Raw genomic sequence first — 11,812 nt, forward strand, 5'->3', positions numbered from 1 at the left:
ATCACAGTGATTGGCTCATTCTTATATTAATGGACATTTGGATAGTTCCAATTTGGGTTCTTATGGGATGTGCAGGTCTTTTAGTTCATCTGATGTATTTATACGTACATTTCTGTTTGGTGTGTACCTAGGAGTGGAATCATTGGGTCATAGATTGTAGATGTGTGCAGTTCAGTAAAGCCTGAAAATCAGTTTTCCATAATGGTTGTAACAATTTATATTCCCAACAGCAATGAATGAAAGTTGTCTACATTCTCAATATTGTCAGTCCTTTTAACCATTCTGGTGAATTTATGGTGTTCTCTCATATTTTATGTTGTGTAGAGGGAGAATGTGAGAAAACCAAAATGCCACTGTAATTTCATATGGAGAAAGTCTGTTTGTTTTATCAAAAAGACTGGCTTACTGATTTACTTCATCTTGATTGGCTTAGGTCCAGCCTAAACATGTGAAGGAAGCTTTCAGGTTACTGAATAAATCAATCATCCGTGTAGAAACACCTGATGTCAATCTAGATCAAGACGAAGATGCCCAGATGGAGGTAGATGAGGGCCCAGATGGCATCCATGGTGAGGTGTCTGTTCATGACTGTTCTAGAGTTAGGGACCAAAATGTTCTCTGAGATGTCATGGTAAAAATGCACTTACTGATGGTTGTGAAGTCTACTAGCAAAAGGGGAAAAAATGGATATTGAATTTTATTAACTGTTTCTAAGTTAAAATATAATTAGTTGATATAAAATATATATGCTTGAAAGACTGAGAGAAAAAACACCAAAACGGAGATAGTGGACTTAATATTGCAAATGCACTTTCAGATTATGAAATCCTTTTATCTCCCAATCTTCCCATCCCTTCCAAATGGGTTTTTGTCTTCACTGGTAGCATTTATAAACTTTCTAATTTATTTGTACAATTACTAAATAGTATAACTATATGGTTGTTTTAAAATTAGTATTAAAATATAAGTAGTATATTTATAAACATTTAATAGGGGAGTATTGGAGGCACAGAAAGAAGATTAAAACAGTTAATATTTCACTTAGGTCATGCTGATATCCCTGCTCCTGTGAATGGAATTAATGGCCACAGTGAAGACATGAACCAAGATGCTGTTCCGAAAGCCTCCTTAAGGCTGGGCTTCTCCGAATACTGCCGAATCTCTAACCTTATTGTGCTTCACCTCAGAAAGATGGAAGAAGGTGAGGCCATACTTAGTGCTGCTCACATGCTGAGTCACTTACATAAGCTGTATTCACATAAACAACTTTTTTTTTTGTCTAACTTTTTTTTTTAACATCTTTATTGGAGTATAATTGCTTTACAATGGTGTGTTAGTTTCTGCTTTATGACGAAGTGAATCAGCTAACAACTTCTAATTGCTAAAGATTGTGTTATTTTGTCGGAAGAGATGAGAAACTGTTAGACAAGCTCACTTTGGCAAACAAAATCTACTAGGGAATGTCAGCATATCTACCAGCCCAGACATTTCCCCACAAGTTCATTGTCAAAGGTTTATGACTCATTCTTATTAATGTCCTTGGCCTATTTTAATATTTGTGAAGCTGAATTTGGGATCTGATAATATATAAAGACGCACTTAACAAATGTTTTTACAGATGCAAAGTCACTTTTCCTTACAATGGGTTTGTTTAAAATGGATGGACTCCTAGAGTATTTATATTTCATAGACAAGTAACTGAAACTCAAAAGGCTATTAGCACAAGTACATTCCAGACTAGAAATGAAGTAAAATCCTCATTTCTCTGTAGGTAAAGTGTAATACCTGAACATTACTACCCTTCCTGTTCTTAACTGCTTTACCATGCTATCCAGGTTTTCTCAACCTGTAATTAGCCACAAGGCAGAAGGAAAAGTGATTAAATCAAGGGGTTGAACTTAAACTTCAATTTGGTGATTAACCATCAAAAAATTCTTATTTGACTGTCAGTATGCTGGCTTCCAGGCGTATTCTCATCAGAGTGTCCTAACTGCGACGGAGGAAGAGACCATCAGAGATTGTCTTAGCTTACTAAAAGATTTAAGCCCTTTAGCTTCTGCCCTCATTCCTCTGGGAACTGTGGACCAGTGGGAAGGAGGAAAGAAGGCAGTAAAAAGGGCAACAAGGACAGAGAGGTTTTAGTTCCAGTCCCTTCTCACATAAAAAGATTTGGGAGTAAACATTCCTGTGATGACGTTGTACTTCATTATTCTTTCTCTCTCTCATGCAACTAAGTTTTAAACATGGCCAACCATCAATGGAGCAAAGATACGATTAGCAGCCACACAGTGCATTCCACAGATAAATTCTAGGTCTTCCTCCTTTCCCTAAAAAAAGAAAAAAGACGCTATTCACCCAGCCAGGAAAGTTATTAATTCTCAGTCTTCAGATAGACAGCTGTTTTCTAACAAAACTTTATTTTTTTTAAAGTTCATTTATTTATTTAGGCTGCTCTTGGTCTTCGTTGCCGCTCGCAGGCTTCTCTGGTTGCAGCACATGGGCTCTAGGACACGTGGGTTCGTTGCAGTATGTGGGATCTTTGTTCCCCAACCAGGGATGGAACCCAGTCCCCCCTGCATTGGGAGTGCAGAGTCTTAACCACTGGACCACAAGGGAAGTCCCCTGGCAAAACTTTAAACTGTAAACCAAGGAGATTACTTACTCAAAAGCATTTGGACAAACCACTGAAATTTCAGTACAACCATAATAAAACTTTTCAGAGACATCATCAGTAAAGCTAAAATTTTCCTATTTTGATTTTGTATTTTTTTAGCAATTTCTAAAATCAAGACAAATGAAGTTTTCTTTTAGTATACTTTATATCTGTGATAGTTTAAAATATTGCCAGGTTCCAACTTTTCTTGTGAATTTAGAGTTCTGGACTCTAAAGGACAGGTAGTTCAGTCAATAAGGATAGACCTTGCTGGAATAAATTGGTAATTTTTTATTTTTGAGTGAACACCTATGGATTTCACTCCTTGGTTGACCTCAATTCCATAAAGTGTTCCCCTTTCCAAAGAGGAATAGTTGTATTTAAGCAGTTTTGCTTGCTGTGACTTCATTCCTAATTTATGCTTTCAACTGCTGTTGACAGATTATCATAGGTGGTGAAGCATGAGAAGGTGAAGGAAACACCTTCATACTTTGAAATCGTTACAGCTTTAAAAAACTTGTTTCTTATAATCTATATTTTTTTAGATTTTTCTTTTCAGGATAAAGTAAGGCATACTTTAATTCAAGTAATATTTCAGGCTTATGCTGGAAGATTGCAAATCTTATTTCAGCAGATATGTTTTCTGACAGATTGAAGGTTATCTAATCTGTACATTATCTTGTGCATGCAGACTCCAAGAATTGGCAATACAGTTTGCTACAAGGATAATTTAATCCTTTTTAAATGTATTTTTTGTTGTTACAGAAGAGGATGAGTCGGCCTTAAAGAGGAGTGAGCTTGTTAATTGGTACTTGAAGGAAATCGAATCAGAAATAGATTCTGAAGAGGAGCTCATAAATAAAAAGAGAATCATAGAGAAAGTCATTTATCGACTCACCCACTATGTATGTATATAATTAAGCTTGCTGAGGTATTACAGAAGGAGTTCATGCCTCAAATCTTTGTAGGTTCATTAGATGTTCATTTATTTTGAAATATTAGGATCTAGTCAGAATTAGGAATTGTATAAAACAAGAGAGAATTATTAACAGTTAATTGACTTATTTCTTCTGCTAAAATAAGCAGAACTTAAAGCTGGTAAAGTGAATTTAGGGTCTTATTATTTGTGTGTTTTTAACGTTTGTTTTCCACTCTACCATAAACCTTTGAGCGTCCTGACCACTGTCACCTATTTTCTGCATTTTATCTTTCCTCATGTTCTTATCTCCCCCATTACCCAGCTTAAAATCTATCCCATGATCACTTTTTTCTTATACTTTCAACTTCATTCATTCTCTTTTATATTACTTGCTTGGCAAAATTCCAGATTTGGTTCAATCTAATTCGTTTTCTATACCTATATCTATGCAGTTAAAAGTATCTGGAGAAAAGCATACAACCATGTGCCCACTTTTATTTTAAATTCATGACCACAAATCTCAAATGGACAATTCTTTACTGCTGTCTTATCAACGTCACAGTAGTACTGACCTCACAGTAGCACTGCCCGATGCTATTACTTTTCCCTAGGCAGTTGATTCTACTCTCTTAAAGGACCATTACATACATACCTTCTCACTACTCCAATCAGTTGATTATTTTCAGTATTCAGCTTGTCAGCAGCATCTGTCAAAGTTGATCACTCCTGGGCTTCCCTGGTGGCGCAGTGGTTGAGAGTCCGCCTGCCGATGCAGGGGACGTGGGTTCGTGCCCCGGTCCGGGAAGATCCCACATGCCACGGAGCGGCTGGGCCCGTGAGCCATGGCCGCTGAGGCTGTGCGTCCAGAGCCTATGCTCTGCAACGGGAGAGGCCACAGCAGTGAGAGGCCCGTGTACCGCAAAAAAAAAAAAGTTGATCACTCCTTCTAGAAATACTTTGTTCACTTGGCTTCTGAGTCACCATGTTCTCCTGGGTCTTCTCCTTCTCACTGGTTATATCCTCTTATTCTCTTTTCCTGAGTCTTTCTCTTGTCACTTTTTAAATGAAGTATTATGCTTAGTCCTCAGACCTCTTTTCTATTTATATTCATTGCCTAAGTGATCTCATTTGGTTCTATGAATTGAAAACCATTTGTGATGACTCCCATATTTATATCTCCAGCTCTCACCTGTCCTCTAAATTGCTAATGTATATAGCTAGCTGCCTACTTGCAAATTAATAGGTGTCTCACGCTTAATGTGTTCAAAACAGTTTTTCCTTGCAATGTTTCACTTACTCATTTGCTTTAAGCCAGGCACCTTAGAATTATCCTTGATTCCTTGATTTCTCTTTCCCCTCACAACTTCTCTCCTTTTATAAGCAAATCCTGTGAGCCTTGCCTTCAGTATCAGTATTCTCTGTTTTCTTTTCACCACTGTCACATCTACCCAAGCCACCATGCCTGGACCTCCATGGGTGCCTACTAACTGTCCTCCCTTGAAGTGGCTCTCTGCCCAGCAGCCAGACAGATCTTTTAACAAATCAAATTGTTTTAGTGCCCTTCCTTCTAGTCCTTCTCTGACATTTAGAATAAAATCCAGTCTCCGTACCGTGGCCTGCAGAACCCTACACAAGCAAGCCCCTGCCCACCTCATTCACCTCTTTTCATACCCTCTTCCCCTTGCCCGTTCTGCTTAGTGACACTGGCCTTGTCACTGTTCCTTAGACACACCAAGCATGAAGGCCTTTGTACATGCCCTTTGTTTCTTTGCCCATATTCCATCCTCCATTCTGAGGTCTGCTCAAATGTTACCTTCTCAGAGAAGTTATTCTTGCCTGGCCAGTCAAAATAGCCTCCTTCTTGCTGTCACCCCCTTACCCTGCTTTGTTTCTTCATAGTGCTTATCATTGCCTGGCAGTATAGTCTTTATTTAGGTGTTTATTTTGTCTCTCTTGTTAACATGCAAGCACCATGAGGACAGGGACTTTTTTCTTTAGCCACTGTGTCCCCAGAATCTACAGTGGTGCCTAAGTCATAGAGGGCTCAAATACTTGTTAAATGATTGAATTTTTCTGTTCAAATGGCAGAGATTGCAGTTGACTTCACAATGCTCACTATATAAATATTATAGTTGTCACATATCAGGGTTTGTCATCTGAAAAATTATTTCTCTATAGAACTAGATGAGTCTATGGTTACAGGTGTGGGGGTGTGGGAAGAACTATTCCATTCAAAATTTAATGAATAATATGTATAAAAATAAAGCTGAACTGGGGGTGGTGTTGTGCTCAGAGTTGTCTGTCTAGTTAGTGGTGGGCAATGTGTTTGCATCAGGCGAGCCCTTCCCTCCCTTGTGGCCCTGGGATCAGTGTAAGATAAGATGGTCCACGCAAGAAATCCACATTTGGACACATTGTGAAATTAACTGATCTAAATTGGGCTTACTTTTTTAAGTTTGACTCACTGCCTGAGCCAACTCAGTATAGAAGACTAAGGAACTTGTACTGTGCTAATCAAATGTGCTTCCTGTGAAGGTGTGTTAGTACATAGAGTGAGTGCTTGAAAGTGTCCAATCCCTCTTAGTGGAATTAGTGCTTATACTGTGGGACTTTTCCACCTTCTTAGGATCACATCACTATTTCCTGAGTTCCTCTGTATGGGCCTTCGGTAGGAGCCTTTCTCATTTGTGGACGTATTAGACTTATAGTTAACATCATGGCTTCAAATCTGTCATCAAGTTTATTTAGCCACATGGCATGTTCTGCTTTTTTTAATTAGTTAATAGGTCAGAGGGAAAATTGTTTCTTGTTATTATCTTTAGATTCTACTTCTAACTAAATTATGAATGGATGGTATATAAAAGAGTTCAGTGGCCAATAATTAAAAATTAACGTAATATTAAGTGAAATTAAACACTTATCAGAGTGATAAACAGAATCATAAACATACTTATCAGAGGATTTTATACAATTGCATGATTGTAAAATTCATATGTTCTTTTTTGAAGTTATATTTATAAGTAGTTGATATATATGCTAGGGAACCTGATTAAAATCACAACGTCAGTTTTACTGATGTATTTCTTAATTTTTCAAAAGAAGTTTATGATATGAAAAAGTCTATATCCTAATGGGAAGGTGACTTAGCAGAAACTTGATATTGACTTTAAGATATAGTCCTTTTTCTGAGAGAGTTTCTGGGGGAAATGAAAGAAAATGTTAGTCACAAACATTCAGAAGAAGGGTCAAGTCCAAGTCCTGTGTATCTTAGCATTCTTATAATACTGCTGGAGAACTGAGGACAAACGTTTGTGTTTCATAGGATCATGTTCTAATTGAGCTCACCCAAGCTGGATTGAAAGGCTCCACAGAAGGAAGTGAGAGCTATGAAGAAGATCCCTACTTAGTAGTTAACCCTAACTACTTGCTTGAAGATTGAGCTATTGAAAGTAACCAGAGAAACTGGCCTTCCACCTCTGGCATGGAGTCTGGGTGGTGCTCTACTAGCCAGAGAAGTGCTTCTGGGAGTGATGATTCAGGAAGATTTACACTGAGGAAGAAGAACCAAGTTGATTGCCTCATATGTCACATTCCTTTTATACCAACGCAGGTTTTATCCCTTTGTTTAGTGTGCTTCTTGCCTAAAAAAAGTTGGATTGCAATAGTGTGTCATTTCTATAACTGAGACCTTTGTTTTCATGTGTAGGAAAAGGTCTGTTGTTTTTGTTATGTGGTGTCTTACTGGAGAAATAACATTTTTCAATTGCCAACTACTTTTTTTCACCAAAATAACTTTTTCTGCAGTTGTCTATTGGCTTTATTTCTATTATAAATTATTGCTTCCATTTATTCATGAATATGAGTCTTTCCCTTTTTGCTTGATTCCTGGGGCAAAGGGGTGGAAATACGGCATTATGGTAAACATTTAGGTGTAGGTTCCTGTGAGGAGAGTCCTTATAAGAATTTGTTAGTGTGAAAGCTAAGAGGCCTTGGAGATGACTTTCCAAGGTTAATTCCAGTTCTCTTTTTTTTTAAAGACAGTTTATGAAAATAAAAAGTTTATTAGACTTTTTGCATTACTCTTTAATAACTTTTATCCTAAGAGTAAGGTCTCAGAATTATTTTCTAACTGCTTTTTTAAGGGAAATACATTTTTTTTAAAGATTTTTTTTGATGTGGACGACTTTTAAAGTCTTTATTGAATTTGTTACAGTATTGCTTCTGTTTTTTCCTTTGGTTTTTTGGCCACGAGGTATGTAGGGTCCTAGCTCCCCAACCAGGGATCAAACCCACACCCCCTGCATTGGAAGGTGAAGTCTTAACCACTGGGCCGCCAGGGGAGTCCTCAATATGTCATTTTCTATATTATAGACCACCCTTAAATTTTATGGCATTTTTCCAGGAAAAGAGTTATTGCTGTTTATGATATTAATAGTCCCTGAGGCTTAGCTTTGATCAGTATGTACATGATGTAGCATTTCCTTTTGCTGCAGCTTTTGACAACAGATGATTCTGGGGCCTGCAGGGCCAGTTGGGGAATGTTTATATGTGGTATTTGAGTTCACTAATACAAACCTCTCTCCACTGGTTTGCGTACAATAGGGTAAGGGAGACTGGAAATGGATAGAGAAGTTGCACAGTTAGCAGATGCAGGGTATAAGCTCCTGTGAAAACTATGTTCCTAATTAATGGAGGTAGGAGAGCCTGTTGGGACAAGGAAACTTCAGTGTACAGGATCTCAGACTTCCTGTTGAGACAGGAGAGTCTAGGATAAGGCATGGACTAAGGCAGGGACGTTCAGTAACAGGTGATAGGAAGAACAACGAGTAAAAACTCAGAAGACGGCAAGAAAGAGTTCCTTCCATGCATTGATTCCCAACTTGATAAAGAAAATGGGGTGAGGAGGTTCCGAAAAGAGAAACAGCCTGACAGAAATTTGAACTTCAATTTGATCAAATACTGAACCAAAGCAAAGTGTGAAGCCCAGGGAAGATGAGTTCCTTTATGGTGAATCTGTCTTCTCCTCCCCAGTTCTGTCGTTAGTGAAAGTAGGGGCTCTAAAGCAAAGTGAGGCCATTAATACAACTAAAATCAGTTTTTACCCATCTGAATAAGTGTGCTTACCTTTTCACACACCCCCTTTCTCTGCATGTTACTTGTCAGGGAAATGAAGTGGCTAATGGATGATGGAGCATGTATAAGATCTTTATGAAAAAATTAGACGAGTGTTTAGTAAGCAGATGTAACTTCTTTCTGAATAGGACGTCTTAAATATTGTAAGTTGTCAACTGATCCATAAATTTAATATATTTTCAACCAAATGCCAACAGATGTCCATCAATAAGCAAATGACTACATAAATTGTGATATAGCAATGCTCTGAGTTATGCAAACTAAAATGAGGGAAATGAAGATGTTTGAAATGGAAATATCTCTAGGACACATGGAAAAGAAAATGTGCAAATAAAGCTGTGGAGCACCTAAATATATAAAGCAAGTATTAACAGACATAGACAGCAAATATTAACAGGATAGACAGCAAAACAATAATAGCAGGGGACTTTAGTACCCCACTTTCATCAAAAGGTTAGATCATCCAGTCAGATTATCAATTAGGAAGCACTGACCTTAAATAACATGTTTAGACCAGATGGATGTAACAGACATGCAGAACATTCCATCCAAAAGCAACAGAATATAGACTCTTTTCAAGCACACATGGAAAATTCTTCAGGATAGATCATATGTTAGGACACAAAACAAGTTGATACGTTTAAGAAGACTGAAATCAATATCAGGCATCTTTTCTGACCATAATGGTATAAAACTAGAAATCAACTACAAGAAGCCTAAAAATTTCACAAATATGTGGAAATTAAGCAACCTACTGAACAACCAATGGGTCAAAGAAGAAATTTAAAAGTAATGAGAAATGAAAATGGAAACAACATACCAAAACTTACGGGATACAGCAAAAACAGTCTAAGAGGGAAGTATATAGGGATAAAAGCCTACATCAAGAAACAAAGATCGCAACCTAACTTGCTATCTCGGGGGGGAAAAAAGCCCAAAGTTAGTAGAAGAAAGGAAAGAGCAATGAAACTTAAGAGCTGGGTTTTTTCTTTTTAAGATGAAATTGATAAAACTTTAGCTAGACTCATAAAAAAAGCCCTCAAAATCAGAAAGGAAAGAGGAGGTGTTACAAGTTGTACCATGGAAATACAAAGAATCAGATGTTAACTGTGAATGATTGTTGGCCAACAAATTGGATAGCCTAGAAGTGGACTGCTAGAAACATACCTACCAAGATTGAATCATGATGAAATGTGAGTAGTCTGGTTAGTAGTGAGGAGATTGAATCAATAATCAAAACCCTCCCAACAAAAGTCCGGGACCATATGGCTTCACTGATGACTTCTACCAAACATTTAAAGAAAAATTAATACCAGTCCTTCTCAAACACTTCCAAAAAATCAAAGAGGAGGAACCACTTCCAAACTCATTTTATGAAACCAGCATTACCCTGATACCAAAGCCAGACAAGGACACCTAAAGAAAAGAAAATTATAGGCCAATATCCCTGATGTACAAAATAGATGCAAAAATCCTTAACAAAACTTCAGCAAAGTTAATTCAACAGTATGTTAAAATGACCATACAACATGATCAAGTGGGATTATTCCAGGATGCAAGGATGATTCAACATCTGAAAATCAATCAGTGTATTACACCAGGTTAACAAAAAAGGATAAAAATCATGGTCCTCTCCATAGATGGGAAAAAAAGCATTTGGTAAAATTCAACATCCATTTTTGATTTTAAAAAACTGTCAACAAATTGAATATAGAGAGAAAGTACCTCAACATAATAAAGGCCATAGAGACTTTCCTGGTGGTCACCTGGTTAAGACTCTGTGCTCCCATTGCAGGGGGCCCGGGTTCGATCCCTGGTCGGGGAACTAGATCCTGCATGCCACAACTAAAAACAGATCCTGCACACGACAACAAAGATTCCATGTGCCACAACTAAGACCCAGCATGGCCAAATATTAAAAATAAAGGCCATAAATGGCAAGCCCACAGCTAATCATACTCTTGGGGATGAGACAAGGGTGCCTGCTCTCACCTCTTATTCAATATAGTATTGGAATCGTAGCCAGAGCTAGGAAAGAAAGGCATCCAAATTAAGGAGAAGTGAAATTGTCACTATTTGCAGATGACATGATGTTGCATATAGAAAACCCTAAAGACTCCACCAAAAAACTTAGAATTGATCAATGAATTCAGCAAAATTGCAGCATACTAAATCAATATGCAAAATCTGCATTTCTATACACTAATAAAAACTACCAGAAAAAGAAATTAAGGAAATAATCCCATTTACAGTTGCATAGTAAAAAAAAACATACCTAGGGATAAATTTAACCAAGGAGGTAAAAGACCTGTACACTGAAAACTATAAGAGTGGTGAAAGAAATTGAAGAAGACACAGATAAATGGAAAGATATTCCATGCTTACAGATTGGAAGAATTAATATTGTTAAAATGCCCATACTATCCAGAGGAATCTACACATTCAGTGCAATCTCTATCAAAATTTCCATGGCATTTTTCACAGAAATAGAACAGACAATCCTAAGACTTGTATGGAACCACAAAAGACCCAGAATAGCCAAAGCAGTGTTGAGAAAGAATAAAGCTAGAGGTATCATGCTTCCTGATTTCAAGCTGTATTACAAAGGTATAGTAATTAAAACATTATGGTATTGACATTAAAACATACATATAGATCAGTAGGACAGAATAGAGAACCTCGAAATAAACCCATGTATATATAGTCAGTTAATTTACAACAAAGGAGCCAAAAATATACAATAGGGAAACACGGTCTCTTAAATAAATGGTGTTGGGAAAACTAGATCACTACCTTACACCATACACAAAAGTTAATATGGATTAAAGAGTTGGAGATTAAACCTGAAATCATAAACTTCCTAGAAGAAAACACAGGTGGTAGGTTCCTTGATATCAATCTTGGCAATGATTTTTTGGATTTGATGCTAAAGCAAAGGCAACAAAAGCAAAAATAAATAGGACTACATCAAACTAAAAAGCTTCTGCACAGCAAAGAAAACCATCAGTCAAATGAAAAAGAATGGGAGAAGATATTTGCAAATAATGTATCTGATAAGGGCTTAATATCCAAAGTATGTAAAGAATTTATACAAGATAACCATCTAA

General features: G+C 37.2%; 1 protein-coding gene across 3 annotated transcripts in view; it reads left to right on the forward strand.

Moving 5' to 3' along the window:
• Positions 1–7,429, forward strand: part of MCM6 (minichromosome maintenance complex component 6) — a 45,085-nt gene extending 37,656 nt beyond the window's left edge. For 2 of the 3 annotated variants that reach the window (XM_032637883.1, XM_032637884.1), the window contains 4 exons: positions 434–569; positions 1,046–1,201; positions 3,419–3,558; positions 6,895–7,429. In XM_032637883.1, coding sequence (XP_032493774.1) covers positions 434–569; positions 1,046–1,201; positions 3,419–3,558; positions 6,895–7,011 — 549 coding nt within the window. In that variant the 3' untranslated portion in view covers positions 7,012–7,429. The remainder of the gene's footprint in view (positions 1–433; positions 570–1,045; positions 1,202–3,418; positions 3,559–6,894) is intronic. The other variant, XM_032637885.1, reaches the window with a different exon arrangement.
• Positions 7,430–11,812: the final 4,383 nt, after the last annotated feature.

This window comes from Phocoena sinus, chromosome 7 (assembly GCF_008692025.1).
Source record: "Phocoena sinus isolate mPhoSin1 chromosome 7, mPhoSin1.pri, whole genome shotgun sequence".
Lineage (NCBI taxonomy): Eukaryota > Metazoa > Chordata > Mammalia > Artiodactyla > Phocoenidae > Phocoena > Phocoena sinus.